Below are 26,085 nucleotides of genomic sequence, written 5' to 3'. Positions count from 1 at the left end.
CCAATGTTCATCCTGGCTTTAGCATCTATACCTGTCTTTAGCATATATACCAAAGAATGAGTTTGAGCATGCCGTTTGGCTTTGTAAATATTATTCCAGAACTCCTCATTGCTCCCCACACAGAAATATTAAGCATATTTTAGTATCAAGACCTCAGCTTTAAACTAGAATCCTCACTCTGTTTCATGTTCTTACTAACGCAGACTGTTTTAAAATTAGAAATTTAGAATTCATTACTAGACTACTAGCACTACTTAGAATCCTATTTGACTAGCTAGCTCACTTTTGAGTAGGACTCCCATTAGTGTCGCTCCCCAGCTATGTTTGGGGCACTGCTCAGCCCCCCTCCACTTCCTCACTCTTAAGGTAGGTCACCTCAACCTTCTAACTTAGCTATGTGGATTACTGTTCAGTGTGTGTACCACAGGCTTCAGCACCTGGCACTTAACAAGCACCTAATAAAAAGATGCAACCGGCATTGCTCCTAGGACCTTGTGACTGTACTCCTGATGACTTCTCCTCTTCCAGCAATGCCTTCACTACTGGAATCCTACCTACTGGAAGCCAGCCCGTTCTTCATGGCACGCCTCTGGTGTCGGCTTCTTCACCAACATTGATTGCATTCAGGAGAGATAAGGACTCTTCTTCCATGCAATGCCACAGCTGAGCATCTTCTCACATATGTAGTTCACACCTCACTGTCTTACAGGAGCATACATGCTGGTGATTCCAAGGCAATCTAGGTTGCCTAAGGCCAATTCCAGTTCAGATAGAATACTCAGCCATTACTTACTAAGCTTAGTTTGCTTTTCTCTGGATATGACGCCTCCACTGTACTTTTATAAATGCTTTTATTATTAAAAAGTAAAAACACATACCTCCCTATTTTCTATTCATCTGTGCAACTTTAGTTCAGTTGCTGATCATCCCTGGGTTAAATTATCTATTTCTCATTGGGGATCTGGGATTACCCATTAATCTGGGATTAATCTATTTCTCATCTGGGGTTAAATAATGCATTTCTCATCTGGGATTAACCAATTTTGGGTTAAACAATCTATTTTTCTTCTTCTTTCCCTCCTCTCTCTTCTCTGCATCTTTTCTTTCTTTTTACCATTAATGGGGTTTGAACTCAAGCCTTAAAACTCTCACTTGGCTTTTTTCACTCAAGGCTGGTGCTCTACCACTTGAGCTCATCCCTACTACCATCTTTATGCTGGTTAGTTGATTGTAAAGAGTCTTGGATTTGTCCTCCTGGCCCAGCTTTATGCCAAGATCCTAAGATTTCAGCCTCCTGAGTAGATAGGATTACAAGCAAAAGCTACCAGCACCTGGCTAACAATGTCTTAGACATGAACAGTCAGAGGATTAGTCAGATTTCCCGATTTCAATACCTATGTGATTCATGGTTTCTCCTACCTACATGTGAAGATGATAATGGGTTTTCATAGTAAGAGAGACTTTCATTTTTCCAAAATATAATTTCACATGGAAATTCTGGAGCTGTTTCAATTTCCACTCATAGAGACTTCACATTGAAAAAGAGAAGAGCATGGATTGGTAATGAGGCACACTACATAATAGATGCTCATGGAGCGTTACTACCAGTTGAGTTTATGATCCTTTGTCCCCACAGAAAACTTCTCTAGCAGAATAGGTCTTCTTGCTGATCTTAAAACTGCTGGGCTTGCTTCTATCTAAGGATCTTCCTACATGCTCTTTCCTTTGCCTTGAGATCTCTTACCTTGTTTCTTCATGAAGGTCATCCATGCATCCGCTCAAATACCTTTACTTAGACTTCTTGGTTAACCAAAACTGAAATGAATGCCTATCTCCCAGTTGTTCTTCCTCTATACTGCTTTTAGTTTTCTTCATGATAAATAATAAATGAATATTTTCAGTCTTATTATATTTATTTCTTGCATGAATGAGTCTTAACCCCTTTCATAGTCCCCTGCTTTCAGCTTCAAGTCACTGAATTACTCTTTAGTGGCTCTACCAGGAGGAGAATATATATAGTTAAGTGGAAAAATCAGAAGATCCATCATAGCTCCTCTATGAAGAAAATTAAGGAAAACACTGGCAAAGATAGATTATAAAATGACCCAATATGTACACGTAGTGTTTCCCAAGGTGTTTGTAGTTACCCTTGATACTCTGGAGAATGATGGATGACTGCATATAAGCACACTATATGTGAAAGTAATCTTCTGAAGGGAAATACAGTCTCTGTGTATTATCTAGTAATCATTAAAATTAACGAAAGGAAAGCACTGTGAATTCCCTTTAAGAAAATGGTTGCTTTCAAAATCCATGCTTAATAATGATAGCATGACTCATGATCCACTTTTAAACAAACAAACAGAAACAAACAAAAACTACCATCTGGGAACTGAGCACTAAGTGAGTTTTGTTCCTGTCAGTGATTTACTGAAATGTTCATGTAGGCAGTTTTATGGTTGATGCTCAATTACTAGAATCCCGTGTAATGCACCTGATAAATTTATCTCTGACTACAAAGCCAGAATGAAAAATAAAAAGGATTATAATAGCTCTCCCTGTTTCGTAAGATGGCCAACCCATTGTGAAATAAATCTTTTAAAATCCTGCAGCAAACAGAGGAATAAATGTGATGCAATCCATTTATAGGCCCTTTCTTCAGAGAAGTAATTTAGTAGATTGCAAGGTTATTGAAACTGAAGACTGACAATTCCAGTGAAAAGTAAAGAACTGAAGAAAAACATGGTTATTAGTAAAACCTTTAAATCACCAGATTAAAGTATTGAAATAATATTAAGCAACACATAATACAAATCACAGCATAAACAGTGGAAACACAATCTCACCTGAGAACCGAGAACACTCGGGCCATTTTGCCAATTGCACGGATCTTGTTCCTTATGACCTCCTTCCGGGCAGCAGCTGTTGCTCCTGCATTTGAGAACACAGAATTTAGTAATCGTTGACTTTTCACTTAACTATTTTGCAAATGTATCTAATCTATCCAACAACGTTCAGGAAGCAAAATCAATTTTGGGTTCTTTCGTTGTGCTTCTCTTAAAGGGATCCAAAAAATCAAATTTGAAAATCGATGTATTTGGTCATTTCTGTTGGGAGTGTGAGGCTCAGCTTTAACTCCAAAGAGTGAAGGCAAAGCAAAGAGCAAACTGAAATGGAAAACCCTGAGCAGATAAAGGCGAAGGGTAGTTTCTTTTTCTCTCCTTTTCTGCTTATGCAAATAGCGCATGCGCTGGCAGAAAAGTCCACTAATGACCATCTTCTCATTCCCATCTCATGCTAAGAAACTGATTTTTTTCCCCCATTTAAATCCTCCTTTGAAATGTTCAAGCTAAGAAGCTTTTTAACTCTATGTGTCTTGGAAAATCATTTTCATCATTTACCCCTCATAAAACCTTTATTTCAGTACTTGAGATTCTTTCATCTTCTGGGTGGTTTGTGAGTTCTACAGGAAAAAATATAAATGGAAAACTGATGTGGTGAGAGACAGGCAGGTACCACTTAAGGTTAAAAAGTTATGCATGGGCTTATCCTAATTGATTTTTATGATCTGTTGTACTTTCCCAATGGAAAGAACTAGTTTTCTGACCTTTCTGAATGACAGGTGTTTTTCATTTTTCTTCTTTCTGTTTGTCTGGGAGTATTCCTATGAATGAGCTTTGGAATCTTCTTTTCATTGTTTGATAAGGGTGAAATAATCCCTCACCAGCCTACATTGCAGTAATATGCACAATTCTGAAATGGATGGAGAAAAGGTCTGCTTTTCTCTGTATTCCAAGAAAGTAAACATACAACAGGCCACCTGCTTTCCTCTGGAGGACAGTGATGCTAATGAATGCCCATCTCACAGGTACACAGGCATTCCCCAAAAGGTGGCTACCAGCAAGTAAGCTACTATTGCTGTTTTCCCATCTTCCCTCTGACTTGAAAGCTACCTATATTTTTTCTTTTTTGGTCCCTTTTCTTTCTCTTGTAGTAATCATGCCATGAGGTTATCCCTCACAATGAATTCCCTGAAGTATTATCTACTGCTCAGGACATCTGAGGGGAGAATGCTAGATGTGCAAGATTCTGGACTAAAACTATTCTGAGATTCTAACAGTATTTGTTATCTATGATTTGTAATTACACATTTTGGTAAATAAACTTTGCTCTGGAGATCATCTAAAAAGCTGAACTCATTGTGCTTGGATTTTAGATGATGAATAATCAAGAGACAACTAAAGGTCATTTTTTTTTTTTTAGTAATACAGTTCAGTGATGTGAATATTCTCCTACTGCTCCTCTGTTTAGTATGGCCCACCCTCCCTGACCCAACCAACTCAGAGGTCATGATGTACAAAGTGACAGGGAAGATTCTGGACCTTTCCAAGAAAGGATATGGCCAGATCTTGAAATCAATCCCACAGACACAGAGACCGGAAAGTGTGGGAGTACTCCAAATGACTAAATTTAGTAGCACAAGAAAAGCAGCAAGGAATGGTTCAAATGTGCAGAAATAAAATTGCATATACTTAAGAGAAATGAGAACGGGAAAAAAATATAGAATAATCTCACAGAAAAGTTTCCTAAAACCATAATGGGAACAAGGGAAACTGATAATGTAAGTAAGTAGGGAAAAAATTATGTAGAGTTATGTTTCTCCATTCAGTGAGAGCTGATGCTCAGAAATGTTCAAAAATGCTAAATTACAAATGTAAAAAGAGCATGGGTTACATTCTTATAGCAAACTAATGAATGGAGAATCTAAGATTCTACTTGTGGTCTATACAATTGTGTGTTTCCCACAAACAGTGAATCAATATACTATGGCACTTGTCTTAATGAAAAATGCTCTTTGTTAACTTTCTTAGTAACTCTGACACTAAGTTTGATAAAAGTTTTCATAAAATTAGGATATATTTACTCAGAATCAAATAATCTTACCATAGATTGTAAGATGAGACATTATCTTTACCCTGGAGATCATTTTTAATATTTTCTCCAATATTGTCTGAACATCAAAACTCATGTAATGATGTAAACATAAAATATTCAAATCAAATGTACAGATTAATATGTAATTGAGTTTAACAAGTAGCAGGCTAGATTAAGTTCATCAGATGTAAATTTCTTGGTATACTTAGTACTGTGCTTCTTGTTTTTTTTCTTCTCCAGAGATCATTTAGGCTTCTTTTTTTTAATGTGTATTTAACTACACATTGGATTATAGAAATCCAATAGAAAGCTCAAGGGAAAGACACACTTTTCAGAATTTTGCTACCTGCATCATGCAAATATGTCATATTAAAAATCTCAGCATTAGCCGGGCGCTGGTGGCTCATGCCTGTAATCCTAGCTACTCAGGAGGCTGAGATCTGAGGATCGCGGTTCAAAGCCAGCCCTGGCAGGAGAGAATGTGAGAATCCTATCTTCAATAAACTACCAGAAAATCGGAAGTGGCACTGTAGCTCAAGTGGTAGAGCGCTCGCCTTGAGCTGAAGAGCTGAGGGACAGTGCCCAGGCCCAGAGTTCAAGCCCCACGACCGACCAAAAAAAAAAAAAAAAAAAAATCTCAGCATTGCTCTATTTAAACAATAGCATATATTATAGGAGCTGAAATTAAAATTCATATATCAAATAATGAAAACAGATAAATTGTTTTCTACATAAAGACTATAAAGATTATTTTCAAGAAAAGAATATATTCTCTTGTTTTAATTTGGAAGTAAAAACTTAAAGGCAATATTTTTTTATGTGAAGAAAACAGTAATTTTCAGTAAAAATCCATTTTGTGTTTAGACTCAAGTAATTATCAGTACTTTTTCTGGCCTCATTTTTCAACTTTTTGAAAAATAAAGTTGATTTTCTTTTTTGATTAGGTCAGTATGCTATTATTTCTAGAATCTAAGAAAGCCTGTACATTCAATTTTCCTTAAAAGTAGAAGAGATAGATGTACAGTCCAAAGGAACTTTTAAAGAATAACCTGTGTGGGGGGGGGGGATTGGGGGGGGGCGGGGGGAGGCTGGGAAGGGATGTGAAGGGTAAACAAAGGAGGAGGCTGCAATGCTTGATAAGAAATGTACTCATTATCTTGCCCATGTAATTGTAACCCCTCTGTACAGTATGTTCACAAAAAATTAAAATTAAAATTAAAAAAAATTAAAAAAAAAAGAATAACCTGTGTCCTTCCTGCCCTCAACAATGCATGGTGCTGACATCTCATGAAGTTTTCAAGTATCTATGCCAAGTAGCCTTGCCAAGGAAGTGTTGCCCTCTGCGGGGTGAATTTCAGTCTCCGAAGGGGACTGGGAAACACAACTGCAGCAGAAGAGTGGCCAACTGCTAGGATAATGATATATTGTCACCACATGAGTACCTGCCACTAAAGATGCCACCTTTGTTACCTGTCACGGCTACCACTGTCAAGTTACTACTGTACACTCCTCAAATGCAAGGTGAAAGTTTCATAGTGCTTAATTTGAGTGATAACATGAACATTTTAGATTGCTGAATGGTGGCGTGTCTTTTGTGCGAGCTGAGTGGCATTTTGGAGAAAACATCCTCAGTAGGGCAGTGCCTGGTGTGAATCCTGGGCATGCCCAGTTCCTCCCTGGCAGTGGTCTTGGAACCATGTTCCTGGGTATGCTATGGGTAAAGTGTTAAGGTAAATGTTAGCTGTAGAAAGATACCTACATAGGCATGGACTAGTACTTTCAGTTTCCCCATATGTTCGAAACATTCTGTAATAGTGTTAAAACATAAAATTATGTTTGGCAGTGACTTCATTTTGAGGAAGAAGAGAGGACAGCCTTGGGAAAGCAATTTCTACGTGCTTCCTGTGGTCTGGGATGCCAGAACTGAACTGGTGGAAAGAAGCAATGAACCTAAATTCTCCCAGTGATGTTTTCCTGCCTTCTTTTCCATCTGGCTTTGGGAAAGAGCTGGGTTGGGAACATTTTGTCAATACCTGTCAATAGCATCAATCTAGAAGATTCTAACTAGTTCCAATAGTTTTAGAAGTAGAAAGAAATGAAGCTGAACAGCCACATGTAAATTTTACATGCAAACATTCTACAAAATGGCAATACTTTCTAAGTAGAATATGCTTTACAACTGCTCAGTCAGTGACTGAAGAGTCTTGTCTTCACTGGAAAAGATATGAAGCTTTCCAATACTGATATTATATTGGCCTCAAACCCTTTACTATTATTTAGGCTTCTTTAAAAGATTTTTAAATAATACACATATCCATAACATGTGTATTTCAAATTGGATAAAAGTATGTACTAAATTAAATATTTCATACTCTTCAAAGCACATATATTTCAAAGTCTGTATTTTCTGACAGACTTCAGATTTCTTTATAAATCATATTTTCAGAACTAATATATTTTAATTCATATTTTCAGAAATAATACATTATGGTTCACCATTGGTCTTTCAAAATTTGTTAACTTTTAACAAAGTTCCTCTCAGATGAAAACTATTCTATTTGAAAATACAAAGAAATAAAACTTTATATCACTTTTCATAAGTGTTGAATATATTCCTGTTTATTATTCTATGTCCTGTTTTGTAGCCTTAAGAAGTGTTTTGAACATATTCTGAATGTATAAAATAAGAGTAGATGCCCTACATGGTGTGGAGCTGCATTATATATAAAACTGTGTGTATATTAAATTTTGTCTGCTGATAAAATAAAAAAAGGAAGTACAATTTTATCATGGAATCTTATTAGTGGGCATCCAAATCTTAATTTGTTCCCCAAAGCATACTTTCTCAATTGAGTCCCCAACAGCCATCTCTTTAAAGGAAAATCCACAAGCAAGATATTTATAAATCTTACACTGTTTCTTTTTGATTTTAGAATTATGTTTCCATTTAAGTTCGGTCAATGTTATTCTTATGTGCTACATAGTTAAACTTTAGAGTGTTTATTATAAAAAATACGTTTAGATGCATATTTAAATTTCCTGAGATAGAAGATTCTCAATGTTCCTTTGGAATTAAATGTCACAATGATTATTATTCATAACTGAGCTAGCTATCACAAATACATAATATTTTAAAATAAGATACATAGAAATAAAATTTACTTAAATGCATGCCTTAATGTACAGGAGGTTACATTGCTTTCATTAAAGATACTTTCTTTATATGATCATAGTGATTGTGCCTGAGGAGACTATGTGTTTAAAAATGAGAGAAGAAAATGGAGAAAGAGGTAGTGGGAAAAAAAGCCTCTAGCCTCCAGCCCTGGTAAGTTGTGGTCACTTTTAGGAAAAAGGACATACGGAAGCTGAAAATGTGTAGACGGGATTCCACTGAACTCCCTGTGAAATGTCTTTGGGTGAACCCATGCACTATAAATACTCCAGCTGGAAAACTGCTATTCTATAAAAAATTAGATTACTCTGCTTCTAGAGGTGACAGTGGTTGGAAGATCTCTTTTCCCATAGCCCTAAGTGCAGGGGTCCTCCATTTCCACCTTCTAAATAGTATTACTGCTATCCGAATCTAACCCAAATAGATTGCCAGGTCCTGCCATATTCAGAATATATTTGGATTCTATCACTACTATATTAGACTAAAAACCTTTCATGGATTTCTCAAGGAATGAGCATATATTGAGTTGATGTCTTACCAGGGACATTTATAACATCTGTGTATTTACCAAGGGAGAACCCTGCTTGGGCCAAACCATTTGTCATGGTAGAAACAAATTAATTTTATAAATGGAAAACAGAATGAATGAATTATGATCAAGTTAATATCATAAATTATTTGCCCTGAATGAATGACTGAATGTCTAATCTATCATGTATTACTCTGGATATGGATGAGGATGTGATAGTTTTCAGAGTAATTTATTGTGGATCTAGCTGTGCTTACATGCTAAGTGTTGGAAAAAAGAATGCACTCTAGAATTTAACTCAACATCTATATGGAGGAAAAATGTATATATATATATATATATATATATATATATATATTTATCAAGCACAAGTATGGTATTTAAATGCTATCTGCGAAAATAGGCAAAATGAAGAGTAAAAGTAGACAGTAGTCAGGTATTAAGTTTGTCCCATACATTATACCAGAGAGAGAAAGTTAAGTGGGTGCCGCTCTATAACAACTTATACATATCTTATGCCAAGGTGGGGAAAGAAATGAAACTTGTTCTTCTGACAGAGAAGAAGGGTACAGGCACTGATCTATCTTGAACTTATCTGAAAGAAAGTCCTTCCAAACTCTGCTACTGTTCACAACCCAGACAGGATATTTTGTTAACCTATAGAAGATGCAGTGAGGCTTTGCCCAAAAAAGAAAAATCAGGAAAACGAGCATAGTTTCTGGTCAATGTTGAATGTATAGACACACAAGGTTAACTATGGCAGAATGGCTGCCATGTCACAAGGCTTCAATCTCCCCTTAATATATTACTCATCTTTGAAGAAAGGGAGGGGGCAATCAAAGAGGGTGGGTCAGCCACAGAAGCAAACAGTTGAAAGGTCTGGAGGAGTACTGTCCTGAAGCCAATGGTATCCACATATTCTGACCTTACTGTGGAGGTGCGGATGGCTTACACTTGACTCATTTACTTCTTTTAAAGAAATTGTCATGTGAGAGCCAGAAGAGCACAGTAGTGACATAAAAGACTGAAGAGAGAGCTTGAGCTCTCGTAGCTGTACCATTGTGGACCAAATATAAAGTACGTAAGATATGAAAACACAATGTGATATTAAAATTGTGGTGCTCTGAAATTTGTTTTTTTACTCATTTCTAACCATTTTGATTTTCTTTTGTGCTTTTATTGTAATAAAATAAAAATTTCTATTTGTTCCTGATCAGTAATCTGACGTGTGATAATGAAAGTTATTGTCATAGTATTTCATTTTCTGGGAAGATATAACGTTTTATTTTTTCTATATTGTGTATATTTATGTAGTTTCTACTTCAACTGCTACATCACTCTGGTTCTTGTGTTCTCCCTCGGGCCAATCCTGCCTTCTCCTACCTTTGCTTGCTTTTTTTCAGTCCAGCTTCATCCGGAAAAGTCCTTACTAAGGATCAGACCTGATATTCCCTTCCACATTAGTAATTTATGAGGACTATTTTGCTCTATGGTTATGACTTCATTCCAAGCCTATAACTAACCTAGATATCTGTCCCAATTTCCAGGACCCTGTTTCCAAATTCTGTTTGGGCATTTAGTTATGGGTATCAGTTTCATTCAAATTCACATCTACCACACAACTCATCTTCCTCCTAACACTGACCAGATTTCCATAAAAGCTATCCTCCTTCTAAGCAGATTTTTGAAATATCAAAAATCATTATCCTTTGCCTGCTTAGAAAGCTTCTTGAAGAGCTCTTTTTAAATCTTTTCCTAATTTCCTTGGTCAGATCTAGACACCTCAACTTTGAAATACTTCATCAAGTTGCTAAATTACATCCCTACTCACCCTGTTTACTTTCTGAGCATTTTTTCTAGGCTTGGAAAAGGCAACTGCTCTTCAAAAAAACATTGCTTTCATTATGCTACTCATCTGTTGACCAATGTCAGGATTTAGATACATCAGTGCAGACAGAATAAGAATAACATCACCACTGGCTCCTTAGAGAGCTGTCTTTCTATGCCTCTGTTTTATTTGTCTATATAACATCTAATATATTCTAATCTGGGAGTATAGCTTGCCTAGAATACATGAGGCCCTGGGTATGATTCTAGCACAATAAAGTAAAAAATATTATATTTCATTTGGAATATATAAGCATGTTTTATTTTTTTCCAGATAAGAAACTGAAATACATGACGTTAAAATGAGCTGCTGAGAAATTATACTTCCGCCACAAGAACAGCTCTAGGTAAACAGCCCTAAGAACCCTCACTGCCAGATGCACAGAACAGAGGAGGCTTTCTAGAATGCAATTCCTGGTGGAATTTATTACAGTTTTGAGTTAACCAATCACATTGTAGCAAAATGATCAGTTGAATTTGGTGGTAATTTCTACAGGGCTTTGAAGTGTGTCTTCAATAGTGTTAACAGCGTCCATTTTCCTTTGGTAGGTCTAACATCTGTTATGCCTAAAAATACAATTCTGGTAGCAAATAATACAATCAACCTTTACTGGGGCTGCTAAATGGAACTAAGCTCTATTTTCAATGAAGCTGGAAGCTACAATATTAGAAATTGAGAATTAGGTAAAAATTCAAAGGAAGATCATTTCTTCACATACAGTTTAGAGTTTCCTCGAGGCATGCAAATATCTGCTCTGTTCCCACATTTGATGACTTGCTTGTGGTTAGCATTAAGATGAAGGAAAAAAAAAATGTGGATCAAGGGTAAGAGTTCTACCATGTGGTTTGCTCTTTAGTTGAAAGCAGAGACATAAATTCTAATTTAATATTGAGTCTTTCCATTGCAGCCTGAAACTATAGTTGGCTTGAAATATATGAACTTTATTGCATTTTCTTTCCTTTCTTATTCTACAGGATTTCAGTTTCACCTCCATAATGTTTTCTTGTTAAAGAGACTTATCAAATATCACAGTCTCAAACATAATTTGTATTTAAGGGGAAAAAAAAAGTGACCTCAGAGTCTATGACTTTAGAACCTAAAAGAAAGGCCCAAATAAATTTCTTACTAAAAAAGCTGTCATTACATTTCTATGCTTACTGGTATTCCAGATTTCTTTACTGTAATGAACAAAACAGAAACCTTTGTGATGAGGATTGCTTCATTTCTGTTAGCTTTCCCTACTCTGAGATCACTTAATAATCCTTAGTTTAAGATGTCTTTTCTTCATTAATGAGGATTAACTTCCAAATGACAATCATTAACTTGGACTTCTTCTTTAAAATGAGCTGGTGAGTAACAACCTTAAGTTGGAAGCAGACTATTATTTTCTCATTCAAACAGCAGTGGTGGAAATAGGAAACAAAGACCCCAATTCATATAAATTAGATTACCAAAAGACACTCATTGGCACTAAATGGCTTTCAAACTTCATAAGATAACAGAAGTTTCATATTTGATTTCCAACATTAAAAAAAGAAAAACAACCACAAGTCAATGTGAACAGCACGCTTCGTTGCGAAAGGCTATTAAATCTTTGTTTATAAGGCAAAAACTAATGCATCTAGCAGAAGCTTATATGAGCAGACGATTTTTTTTGTCTGCTCCCACCCACCCACATTTTTTAAAGCAGGATGCAATGCTAACAACTTCTTAGACTAGACTGAGTTAAAGGAAATCAACTCAATGCATTAACTTTTATGGCCAAAGAATAGTGCAATAATTGATTTCTTTTCTTATTTTTAAGCGGTAGTGGGATGTAAATTCATTTCTTTATAGGATAGTTTACATTGGATTTAATGGAATAAATTATATTTGCTTGCTTGTGATGTTTTTGTTTTCATTTTTCATTACTTTATATTAGTTATGTAGGGGAAAGGGTGTTTCATTGTTACATCTCCACCCATGTTCACACTGCATTCCAAACAACCTCACTCATCCCTTTATCATCCCCCAACATCCTCCATCCTTACCACCAGCCTATCCTCCTCCCCCTATTCTATTGTTTTTAAAAGCACTGTGTTATTTATAAGGAAATGACTTCAAGTGTTGTAACTGCAGGAGGTGGAAGGTTCAAGAGCCAGAGAACCAGATTTGAATCCAGGCTGTTGCTTTCTGAGCTCTATGAACTTAATTTAAGGTTATACTTAACTGATTCATAATTATAATAGGGATAATTATAGCACCTTATAACAAAAAGTTGATTTCAAGATTAAAGATCATTTAAATGGCATATGAATTATCTAACTTACAATAAATGACACTTAATAATTACAAAGTTTTGCTGGCAACGGGGTAAAATTAGCAAATCAGAGACAACTTGGAATAGTGCCTGACACATGTCATCTTTGATAAATGGTAAAGAGAGTGTACAGGTTCTAAAGGAAATGAGGAGGAGACTCCCTACTTGTACAGACCCAGGAGGTACTAAGAAGACTGCCCAGTGAGATAAACCAGACAAATTGTGGAGTGTAAAGGCACTATTATTACCTCTGCCTCTTGAGTGGACACTGGATATGGGACAAAGAATTGAGAAGGGTTGCATAAACAACTCATCAAGAGGTTGTCCCACTTAAAATACACAGCATCATAAAGAAGGGCTTTAATTAGGTCCTTTCAAGTCTGCTGACATCTGCTCTCACCTCTGCAGGGAATGGACAAGAAGGAGCCTGGCACAGAAGAAGTAAAGGGCCAGATCCCAGTGATCATGATTGATAAGACTGCACACAGCATGCAGGAAGAACAGGGTCCGGAGAACTGCTAACTGTTTTCTAGGGAGGGAAGGAGGAAAGGAAGGAGGGAGGGAAGAAGGAAGAAGGAAGGAAGGAAGGAAGGAAGGAAGGAAGGAAGGAAGGAAAGAAGGAAGGCAGGCAGGCAGGCAGGCAGACTAATGTATGTTATTGGTTACTTTTTGAGCAACTTTGAAGAAATTGATTTTTTTTTTTTGAGTCACGTTAGGGTTTCCCCTGACTGTTCACTTCAAAACATATATCCTAAGTTGAACATACTTAAAATTAAGCTTTTGTTTCTTTTTTTTCCCCCATTAACGGGCAAATTTATGAGGCGCGAGCTAAAACATATCCTCATTTCAAGGTCGCAGCCATGAAATGAGAGGATAGCATCTAGTAACATTTACTTTAATTCCCTGAAGAGTCAGGATGTGCAAGTCCTTAATGTTCACTTGACCTGCTCGTAAACTGCCGTTTCTTTCAGTGTTGGCAGACTATACCAATACTAATGTTAGAAAATGCTGGATGTTGTTTAGACGTTTTATGTCTCAGTTTCCAAATTTAATGTAGAGGCATCTTGGGTCTTCTATTATCACCCCATTTACAGAGGAGAAAGCGATTCACAAAGGGTAAAAATAGAATCAAAGACATTTTCCCTAAAGAAATAGTTCCTTCTCAATAAAAGTCTATCTTTAGATGCATATGGTGGTTTCCTTTATTAAATTTAGTGTTTCTTCTTCAGTTCCCCACGGCTAGTTTCCTGGGAAACATAAATCTGGGGTCTCTGATGGAAACCAGGGCCTGCACAACTATTATAGTATAGAGAGGGAACTCACTGGCCATACCTCTCATCATTTCTCTTGTTTTATTCTTTCCCCAAAACACACATACACAAAAGGAATTAGCATGGAATGAATGAAATGAATGACTGAGTGAACATTTCCCTTTAACCAACAAACTAACAGAATTTAAAGAGGGGGGAACAAAAGGCAGGAAGAAATGACCACATACTACCACCTGTTCAACTATGCCATGCTCAAGAGACAGGGAACCAAAAAAATGAAATCTCCTTTCCCTAAGAAGTACCTGGCAATAATTTTTTTTTATCTCTTTTAACTCATTCCCCAAATGATTACAATTATTTACAGAAACCTGGGATTCTTAACATCCATCAAACGTTTTAAAGTAGCCTTTGTAATAATTAAAAAGATATACTCACTAATCTTATTATAAACTCACTAGAAGAGAGTGATCAAAATAGAAAGAACTGATCATTCAGTTTGTCAGAGAAGGAGAATTGAAGAGGATGAAGCAAGTTTGGAATATAACCATCTCTTCCAGTTGGCAAGACCAGCCTGATCCTCTAGACTGCCTTCACCCTAAACTCAAGAAGGGAAAATATTTCTCTTTAAGACTGACTTAAAGCTTTAGAGTGGTAAAGGGTGCTTAGAGAGAGAAAAAATAATTTCAAGGGTTTTGAAAAGGAATAGATTCCTATTATTGACATTAATAGGCCTTAAAGTAGTTGTTGATGAGAATACGATGTTGATTGTAATTAATTTTAAACCAGAGTCACCTAAGAGACTGGGTAAAGAGATCTCACAAGGAGTGGACTCTGAGGTAGTCTTGGAGATGTGTAGCTGTGGGAATATTCTCTGCATTAGAATGTTCAGGAAATTCTGACCAAGAATAGCCACTAAAAATGTATTTTCTGAGACAGCACTCATATGTATATACTACCCTGTAACCTGTATCTTCTTACTCTATATAATAGGTTACGTCTTTATTAAATATTGGCCAATGGACCTGGCCAAGGTAGAAATTCATTAACCAGGAAGTAAGTATTGTTTTATTGATATTAGTCTTAATTTTGAGATAGGTAGTATTCAGAAAATACCCCAAAGCATGGTATTTTGGCATGTCTAGTACTTCACAATGAAAAAAAGTGGAAAGGTTTCAGAAGCAAGGTTTTCCCTAATTTCTATCATACTTCTCTTTGTGACTTTTTTTTCTCCCTCTAAAGCTTATTATCGCACAGTAAGCCACAGAAACTAGCGTTCTTCTTTGCCACAGCAAGCTACAGAACCTAGAAAGGTCACTCTGTTCCTTCTCCTTTGAAGACTGTCTTTCCAATGGAGTTTCCGCACAACCTGTAGGAGGAAGGAATGCTACAAAGAGAGGCCAACAGACAGGCCTCTGCTCTCAGTCCAGTACTGCTCCAGCAAGCACAACAATCCAGTCGTGATTCTGTATGGTACTCACTCCTCTCAAACTGAAGGATGAAAACAGAGCCCTGTCCTTAGCTTTTCAGGTCTTTGTTGCTGTTGACTCCCATGTCGTGTAAAGCTCAGATTAGACTAATTTGTTATGCTTTTACTTTGTTGATGAACCTTTTGTTGATTGATCCTTGATCCTTATGAAGGGTGAGGAAAGGAATCTCACCAAGTTTCCTTCATAAAGAACAGAGAACATACTAAAAGGCAACTTTTAATATTGAGAAAACATCAAGTTAGACTTCTTCCTTTAGAGAAAGGTCTCCATGGCTATGAACACATTACCTTTCAAGGGCTAGCACTATCTGTGGAAACTAACTGCAGTAGGATCTGGCTACAATACCTGACACAAAGCATCTAGGCACAGCTTCAATTGCTCACTGATCTCCCCTAGATTTGAAGAAATAGCAACAGATTGTTCCAACTGAAATTCTTATGACTCTTCTTATCAATCTTAAATTCATTTTATAATCTCTACTTTCTCTCCTTGTCCATACTCAGCCTCTGGCAATGTGATACAGGATTCAAAAATAGTATAGGGTGCAAGTTAGGAAGAGGAGCTGTAGAAAGGAGAATCAGGAAGAGATATGACAGAAATTGGTACACTGAAAATCTGATGACATACGTAGACTCTATTTGCACAGTATACAATTTTTATTTCTGCCTGCAGCATTAGGAATGTTGATTTGAAGCTGTGACTTGTATTAAGAACAGTAAATATTAAATCATGCCACTCTGACACTTTTAGAAAGGCACACATGCTCTTCTTACCAAAGTGTAGTTTTTAGCAACACAATCTATTTAAATATACTGCTACAGTATCTAGCTTCCTCTGCCACCTACCTTTACTGTTTATTTTATAATTCACCTTGATTTACTGAAGGTATATGTTACACAACAGTTTCTCTAACCAGATTATGATTTAGGCAGGGAACAGGTTTTTGTACACCTGGGGATGCTGAGGGCCCTGTGCAGAGTAGAAGCTCATTAGATGTTTATGGAAATGAAGTATACTCTTGCATATTCCAACTGTAATCATATTTTTGTTTGTTCCCATTCATTTTGCAGAGCATTTGGAAGACGAAGCAAACTTTTCCCTTCATTTTTACCTCATGGATCTCTTTCTTAATAGGAAATGTATATTCTTTCAGACTAACTAAATAACAAATAATATAAAAATAGGTAATCTTTCATAACTTATTCATTATATATTAATGCAGATATGAAAAACTACAGGGTTAATATAGGTACCAATGTATTAATATGTAGATGATTCTTCTATCATAGGTTTCAACATGTGAATATCAGACAGGAGAAATTTCATTAAAGGATGCTTATTAAAGCTCTCAGTTAATGGAAACATATGTTAGACAATAAAGAATTATTTAAGGAGCTAAAAAATGTAAGTTAGCAATGTGAGCTACTGAAAGATATTTATTGAAATAGCTTCCTGCTCCAACAATACTTTCAAAGTGATAATAGCATTGTCTCATGGTTTTTTATGTCACATTCTCAGTAGTATGTATGACTTAACCATGGAGCTGGTAACGAGATGTCAAGTAATCACCTGGCAACTAACATTACTACAAAGGCTCAGGCCTCTTACCATCAAATCCATCTTCTTCTGACCCTAGTTCATCATCTGAACAGATGTTAAGGACGTTGACCAGCATCTCAGTCACTAAAGTAAAAAAGAAGAAAAGTACAGATTTCCCGTTATAACCTTATTACTCTGGCAATGTAAATTAAGGTATATAAAATCTATTACAAAGCAATTTCTAAAAACAAGACTTGGTGATTTTCGTGTAGACTTTGCATTTTATTAAGTTGTATTCTCTTCACAATAGAACCTATCATTGACTATAAGAGAGGAGAAATGACAAATCAAACATATAAATGCATGAAAGAACATGGTTATTTTTACAGTTTATTTTTCCCAGGAATGTTGCTTGATCTAGATTAGATTAGATTATAAATTCTGTTCAACAGAGGCTAAGTGAATGCCAGATTTCTTTTTTTTTTTATATTGGGTACCCCTCTAGAGAAGCTAGCATAATAAGAAGCATGTAGCTTTGTATTTGATAAAAAACTAGTGACTGTTGAAGTAATATATTTGAAGTAGTTTTGAAAACATTAATTTTAAAAATGAATGTGTTGATGGAAATATCATTAACTCTGAGTCCCCAAAAGGCTTTAAGACACCTTAGGTACAGTTTAGCCAGAAATTTTAGTTAGCTGTAAGTGCCAGGCACAGAAAATTAGTGATACAGTACTTTTAAGCTAATGTATATGCTATCACACTTAAAATTTCTTGAAACTAGATTTTATCATGTAAAAAGCAGCTTGCTTGCTAATCTCTCAAAAGGCCACTTTTTAAAGACAATAAGTATTTTTAAAAAATGGTCATTAAAAGCTTTATAAAGGGCTCATGCTTCTAATCCCAATTACTTAGGAGGCAAAGATTGAGAGGATCACAATTTGAGGACAGATGGACAAAAAGTTCATAAGACTTTATCTAAACAGCGGAAAAGAATATATATGCCTGGCATATGCTTTACAGGCAATGTAAATAAGAGTCCAGGCCAAAAAAAAATCAGGACACTATTTAATAAGAAATGAAAAGAGAAAAGGTTGAGAGAGCAGGCTCAAACAATAAACTGCCTGTTTAGCAAGTATAAAGACTTTTCAAACTGAATACACCCCCAAAAAGAGGTTATTTTTTTAAAAGAATATATGATAATAAGTAAACCTTTAGAGGAGTCAACATTAACTTAGAGTTTCAGTTTATCAATACTAAATTATGTTTGTAAATATATCAAGGTATTTTATGGTATATGCTTAAAATTTGAGTAATTAATGAAAACCCTCCAAATATAGGATGTGAGAGACAGTCAGGATGCACACTGCTTCAGTGTGCAGTGGAACTAACAGGTATTCTATCATGTACTACAATCTGATGAGCCAAGAAATTAGTGAACAGACTACCAACAAGAATGTGCTTAAAATATAGTTTGTGTTTCCAGAGGGAAACTCATAATTTGTCCTCTTTGTCATCCTCTAAAGGAAAAGAAAAAAACAAAAACAACCCAGATATTGTGGGGTTTTGGAAAATATGTAGCTTTCCTCTACAACTCCTGGTATCATTTATTCTGAAAGATGTGGACTCTTGTCTATTATTACAATAACCATTAGCATTCTCATGAGCTGTGAGAGAAGATATATGTGCAACAAAAAACAAAAACTACCAAAGGACAAAAAGGGAGGGGGGAGGGAGGAAGGAAGGGAAGGAGAAAAGAAGGGAAAGAGGGAGGGTGAGAAAAGGGGAGAGGAAACAGGAAGGAGGAAGACAGGAAAGAATAAAGGAAAGGAGATGAGTTGAGTGGAGAAAGGAAGGGAAGGCAGAAAAAAGGAAGGAAGGAAGGAAGGAGAGGAGAAAGTTATTGAACAACTTTTTTTTGATGGGGGAGGGGTATAGTGGTAGTTCTGGGACTTGAACTCAGGGCCTGGGCACTGTTCCTGAGCTTGTTTGCTCTATGCACTAGCATAGTGCTCTATCACTTGAGCCACAGTTCCACTTCTGGATATTCTGGTGCTCAATTGGAGATAAAGAGTCTCAAGGTCTTTCCTGCTCAGGTTGGCTTTGACCATGATACTTAGATCTCAGTCTTCTGAGTAGGTAGGATCATATGCATGATCCTATCAGTGCCTGGCTTGGGCAACTTTTAAGTGTGAACTAGTTCCATTGTCTTCTACCTTGCAATATATAAATGGCTACTATATTTTTTAATATAATAGCATTGATTTTTGTTGCTATATTTTAATACCCTAGAGTTTTACATGTTATCCTTTGAAATATTGTAGACATGACTGAATAATCATAATTATTCCATTATTATTCCCATAAGAAATGTACATAGAATATGACTATAATAACCTTTAAATTTTACAGGCAATTTTCAAAGTAAAATATTTGGTATATAGCACATAGGAGTCAGGTAAAAAGATCTGAAACCAGGTAAAGCTGTATTTCTATTGTTTTGCAATCACGATATTATCTGAATGATAATGAAAGACTTTTTCTAAGTAGTCCTCATTTTCCCTGAATTCATTCGCTTGGTCCCGTTACCCTAGATACAGTGACACACTTCCAAATTAGCTCTCATGGTGCAGCTTTTGAACTGGATTGGTCTGACCACGCTTTCAGAGTGATTCACAGTAGAGCAGAATACAATTCCTTGCCTTCTTTCCTATATATTTTATTAAGGACATTTCCAATTTCGACAAACATACCTTTTTCCCCAACAAATGGCAGGGACCAAGTGAAAACATCCATGAAATTTGGAAGCCAGTATGGATGTGGGGAACAGTTGAATTGCCTGATATTCATAACATTGTTCTCATACTTCAATACTGCAGCTAAAAAACAAAGAAAAAAACCAAAAGGATGTTAGATGGAAAGCATATAGTTTCTGCTTCTTCACATGACCTTAGCTGATCATGAAAATTCAAGTATTTAAGTACTACAATATCTTCTTTAATCCTGAATCTTTTTTGGGGGGAGTCCGGTTATGGGCCTGAACTCTGGGCCTGGGCGCTGTCCCTCAGCTCTTCAGCTCAAGGGTAGCACTCTACCACTTGAGCCACAGTGCTGAGGAATCGAACTCAGGGCCTCATGCATGCAAGGCAAGTGCTCTACTACTGAGCCACCTTCCCAGCCCCTAATCCTGAATTCTTATACATCAATGGACTTCAACAATGGAAGGTGTTATAATATATGAAGAGTAAATGTAAAATGGTATCAATAACTTGGCAAATTTTTACATAATATAGTTAATCAACTGTTTGAGGAACGGGATCACCTTGTATAGCCAAGGACATTCTAGGCTTACTTGTTACCTGATCACATGGAAAAAAAAAAGCAGCATAGCTAAAATAGTTAGAGATAATTTAATAATCTCTAAATATTTGAACTGAATTTGTCTTTTTAGAAAAAGACAAGTCATTCCAGTAGAACTCAAAATACCTTAAATAACATTGCTTTCTTGACTTTAAAGTGCTTGGATTAAATCTCCATAAAGTAATCTGCTGCAGACTCTATGACTTCTCAAAATGAATATATCATCCATGAGTTATACAAACAAACCTGTGTGCTCAGTCTTCATTGTACAAGCACTGTAGGTTAGATATATAGTTATAAAGAATTAGAGAGAACCCTAACTGGGCTTGAAAACTCAGTCTTTAGGGTTAGATTCTATGAACATTATCAATAAAGGGAAACCACCTGTTTTAACAGGGCCACCAATTCTATAGACAGACAATACTAAGTTTTGGGACAATCTCAGGCTCAGTTTAAGTCTGCATTTATCATCCACTAATCCTAGTTCTGCTTTTCTGAAAGATACAGAACAAATACACTTTTATTTCTAAATGATAGCCTTCTAAATACCCAAAATGATATTCCCATATCATACCCTCCCTAGTTCTGGTAAGATTTCATTTTATTATGATACCATGGCATGACCCGTGTTGCACGGCTACAGAATTCTAGACAGATTCTACCTAATGCCAAATTGTCTGTCTTTCTGTATGTTTACTGGTTAAATATTTAATAAAACAGTTTCATTGCATTTTTCAATTTTAAGCTGTTATATGACAGTGTATTGTGTAGCATACAATTATAGCTAAGCAAAGCACCTGTTTTATTTTAAAAGTTTTTGAGTGGTTATTGGGCTTGAGTATTTATATTAATAAAGAATGGGTCACATCCTGCATTATGTAATAATATCTTTAGAATGTGGACCCATTGCAACAATGAGATGTACAAATCGTATGTCGAAAACGAACTTTACAACTTTTTTGGGGGGGGGGGAGGAGGGTTGGGTGGGGGAACGGGGAGAGGATGGGATGGGAAGGGGAAACAAAGGAGGAGGCTACAATGCTTGATAAGAAATGTACTCATTATCTTGCTCATGTAATTGTAACCCCTCTGTACAGTATTTTCACAATAAAAAAGAATATAGTTAGCATAACAATGCTTTAAAATTAAAAGCTGATCTTTTACTTCTGACTTTTTCTTAGTCTCTCAAAATCCCAGACCTTTCCACAGACACTGTCCCTTTTGATACTATCCCTTTTCTGCTTCCTTCCGGTGCATGTCTTTTCTCCTTCACCTGAATCCTTGAATTCCTACCACCACAAGGCATTTGTCATTGAAATTTGATTATAACTATTCTATGTATGTGTATACCTACATATGACTGCTCTCACTTTCTTAAAAGGCAAGTACTATACACTAGGCTTAGACTCATGTACCACCTTATTCAGAATAGATGCTCAGAAGATAGAGACAACTCATAATTTTCTATACAAACTTTTCCCCCCACTAGCGAATTGTTCTGAATCCCTCTGATCTTCCATATGGGATGACTTCTTGTTGACCTTTTTATGATCTTGTGCATCCTCGATCTAAATACATACAAAATGGGCAGTGCCTCTGTGGCCACTGTCACTAACATACTCTTTTAGCTGAGCTTGATTAGTGTACAATATGAAAAAGCACCGGTTAAGGTGCAATGGTGACCACACAGCTCATGCTGCAGTTCATCAATATGCTGATATTTTTGGAAGCTTGCAGCTGTTCAACCTTGTAAGCTCAAATGGTAAGATCTTTGCTACAAGTTATCTTAGTTGAACAACATGTTACCAGGAAATATAGAAGCATGCTATGGAGACAAAGCCTGTAAACGTGAAGGGACTCATTCTTTTACATGTAAACAAATTGCAAGGGAACTATTTAAAGAAAAGAAAACCTGTGTATTGGACATGTATAGTCTGTTTTTTTAATCTTTTGATTAGCCCTTAAACAATTCAACATTAACAATTATTTGTGTAGTGTTTACATCATCTTAGGTGCTGTAAGTGATCTGTAATATTTAAACGTAAAGGAAGATGAAGGTAGATAAATGGAAAGTATTATTTATATATTTATTTAGACGTTGGTACTGGGGCTTGAACTTTCCTGAGCTTGCTTTCTTGACTGGCATTCTACCACTTGAGTCATGTCTTCATGTTGTTTATTTTCAAGATGGGTGTTTTACAGGCTTTTCTACCAAGGATTGGCTTTAAACACCATCTTTTGGATCTGTCTCTTGAGAACCTAGGATTACAGGCATGAGCCATAATTGTCTATGTTGTTTATGTTGTTTCATATAAGGGGCTTGAGAATCTGTTAATTTTGGAGGTCCTAGAACCAATTTTTTGTCTCCATAGACACAGAATATATGATTGCATTATAACTAACAGCACTAGAGAACGGGGAGAAATTTCACATAATCTTTAATCTAGTCCTCAAAGTGAATCTGAGAAGCAGAGGTGCTTGCCATGATGTTACAAAAGAACTGTGCTGGGGAAATGTGTTCAAGCTCATGCAAACAGCAACAGACAGATCCTAGCCTTATTCTTTTTTGGGGGGGTTCGGTCGTGGGGCCTGAACTCTGGGCCTGGGCGCTGTCCCTCAGCTCTTCAGCTCAAGGCCAGCGCTCTACAACTTGAGCCACAGCACCACTTCCGGCTTTTTTCTTTTTGCTTATATGGTGCTGAGGAATCGAACCCAGGGCCTCATGCATGCAAGGCAAGCGCTCTACCACTGAGCCACCTTCTCAGCCCAGATCCTAGCCTTATTCTAACTCAGCTTTTCCTGACACCAAATCCATTTCCTTTCCACTAGTCTCTGATGTCTTTCATAAATGATGAATGTACATATTCTAGTCCTAGCTGTTTTAGTAATTTAAGCTTGAATGTGATATTTATAATTAAAAAGGTTTTAGCTGTTGCTAAAATCCACATCATAGTGAAAAGGGATGAAAAGTCCCAAGCAAAGACTGGGCTTGTCTTGTATATTAAACAGAACTGCTTTGTAGATGGGGACAAAATAAATAAATGCATTTATTCATACACAGTGGCTCAGTAAACTTATTCAATACATACGGATACAGCTAATATTATTTTCATGTAGAAATATTTACTGAGCATCTGCTTTGTGCCAGAACTATGTTTGGCCCTTTATAATACTAATCATAAACCTTCACAATATTTTTCAAAAGTAGTTATTACATATTGCAGCTTGAAAATGAGAAGTTATTTGTCCAAAGTCACACTCAGAGCGTAGTCAACTTGTTTTGATCTCAGTGTAAAGATCTTGCTCTTTCTAGTGTACGATCAGCTCTTACCATAACAACATCGATCTCTTAATGTCTCTCAAGTTTTGAAGGTGAGATTGTTTTTTCCTTTCACGTTTAGTGTCTTTAAAAAAGAACACTGAAGTAAAAGGCCAAGAGCTTAAACTGCAAGATGGATTCTGCCACTAATTATTCAGCCGATCCAAGGTCACTACATGTCTCTAAGTTAGGACTTAGTTTCCTCATCTGGATGAGTGGGCTTATTTAGGGAATTTCCAATCTGAATATTGTTAACAGTCTTCTTGAAGAAGAACGTCATTACTTATGCAATTAATGGCTGATTAACACTCAGCTATTCTATAAGCTATTGTTAAGACTTCTTTTCTTATCTCCCTAAATTTTAAAAAAGCAACTGCAAATCTCCCAATGTGTATTCTTTTTTTCTTCCATACCACATTTATGCAAAAGAAAATCTTTGAATAACCTTACATTAATATAACTTACTCATAAATTTTGGTATTTTTGCCTAACTATATGTCACCAAGATACACGGGAAAAAAAATAAACCAAATTAGTCTCAGATATCTGCAGTCACGAAATTCACAGTTACCATTCCATCTTTCACCTCCCACATCCTCCGCCTCCGCCACCTGCCTCTGTCACTGGGATTACAAAACTCAACCCGAGCCCTGGGGGTGAGCTCTTCGCTAAAGTACTTGAAAGACATTTATCTCTAGTGCAACATGAAGAACACAAATCGCTGCACTTCAAGAATCACTCCAGACCACCTCCTAAGACCTTGTCTGAGACATGAACAAAAGGGGGGGTGGGAAGCAACAAAAGTCTTCAGTAGAGGCTTGTTCTATTCTGCTGACAATTTCACATTTCCTAGAGGTCTCAAGACACATGGATATTTCAGTGGGACACAGTGGTCCAGTGAAGCCCAAGGAAAAGAACGTCTATGTTTACATTGCTCTGTCTATAAAGTCATGAACTAAATCGCTAGGCTATAATCAAACCTGGAAATGACAGAATTTAATTCCCTTTATTGTCCTTCTGTTAACAGTTTTCATCTCCTTGTCTGAGTATCCACTCCTGTCATTAAGAGGGAGAAAAAAGATACACTCACATATTAAAAAAGGACACAAGAAAAACAAAGATGAGAAAAAACCAAATGGGGCATTCTAGAATCAGAATCAGAATCTACCCAGAAATAGCAAAAAAAAAAAAAAAAAAAAAAAAAATTGCATAATAGATCTAGCATGTGTTTTCCTTCCAATTTTCCCACCTACACATCCCTAGCAGAAAAGCTATCAATGTGTTCCTTTGGCAAAGTCCTACTTTCACAGAAGAAGGTACAGGGCTGGGTGGACCAAATTTCTGAGGTAGGCCTCATGCACTCATGATATTCTAAAGCAGTCTTTTAGGATTATGCTGGTATGCTGTATGCAAGAGGGCTTTGATTCTGAAAGAGCAGCTATGAATTATAAAAATTTAAATGACATATTCAATCAGACATAGGAATGTTTCTACAACATAATAATTACATACTATGCCTTTTTCTTGCATTCTTACACTATTGATTCCCTAGTATATTTTTAAAGTTTGTTAAAGCCAACTACATAAAATCTGGATATTAATGAAGGAAGGAGACAGTACTAGGTATCTCTGAAATGACCATTTGTATGGTGTATGGATGTGTGTGTTTATGTGTGTAGTGTAACACAATACAACACAGGCATGTTGGGAATGACATTATTGTTCAATTTTAAATTTAGGATAAGTTAATAGAATAAAGTAATGGAAGGAATGTATCTTTTTAGATTGTAACATTATATCTGGCATATGGTTAATGTTCAACTGTGTTGGCTGAAGAAATCACCCAGGGGAAAGAAATACAAAACAAGGATAAAAGGGAGAAAGAGAAAGACATTAAGAGACAGGTAGAAAAGATAAGTTCTCAGACACTCAAAAGAAACAGAATTCAAAAAATGACAACTATGAGCAGAGGTCTAAAGGAAGCAAGATGGACTTTAGGAATAAGACAATATCCCAGTGTTACAGGCTAAACTCTGCTTAAAGCCTATAAAAACATACTTTTTAAATGGACAGAAATAGCATAGCACTCTGTCAAATCAATTATGTGAACCTGATAAACATTCTCCTTCTTCAAGTATCTTTTTTCCAAGTTGTAAAATAGAAATGATATTTCTTTTCAAAGCATGAAAATCAAACAGAATAGTGTTTATGATTAATGATTAATGTACATGATAACACATGCCTAGAGGGAATATTTGGCACTTGAGGAAAGCAAAGTTCTATAAT

At 36.2% G+C, this 26,085-nt stretch overlaps 1 protein-coding gene across 1 annotated transcript in view; it reads right to left on the bottom strand.

Annotated features, from left to right (window-relative positions):
• Ppp3ca (protein phosphatase 3 catalytic subunit alpha) overlaps positions 1 to 26,085 on the bottom strand; it is a 250,891-nt gene that overhangs the window by 12,730 nt on the left and 212,076 nt on the right. Inside the window, exons 9-11 of the mRNA XM_042701565.1 lie at positions 19,874 to 19,999; positions 17,190 to 17,264; positions 2,847 to 2,931 (exon numbers count right to left, since the gene is read on the bottom strand). Of these exons, the coding sequence (XP_042557499.1) occupies positions 2,847 to 2,931; positions 17,190 to 17,264; positions 19,874 to 19,999 (286 nt within the window). The remainder of the gene's footprint in view (positions 1 to 2,846; positions 2,932 to 17,189; positions 17,265 to 19,873; positions 20,000 to 26,085) is intronic.

This window comes from Dipodomys spectabilis, unplaced genomic scaffold, assembly GCF_019054845.1.
Source record: "Dipodomys spectabilis isolate Male_0828 unplaced genomic scaffold, ASM1905484v1 ptg000297l, whole genome shotgun sequence".
Classification (NCBI taxonomy): Eukaryota; Metazoa; Chordata; class Mammalia; order Rodentia; family Heteromyidae; genus Dipodomys; species Dipodomys spectabilis.
Note: the sequence above shows the minus strand (reverse complement) of the source record. Positions and strands in the feature narration are given on the sequence as shown.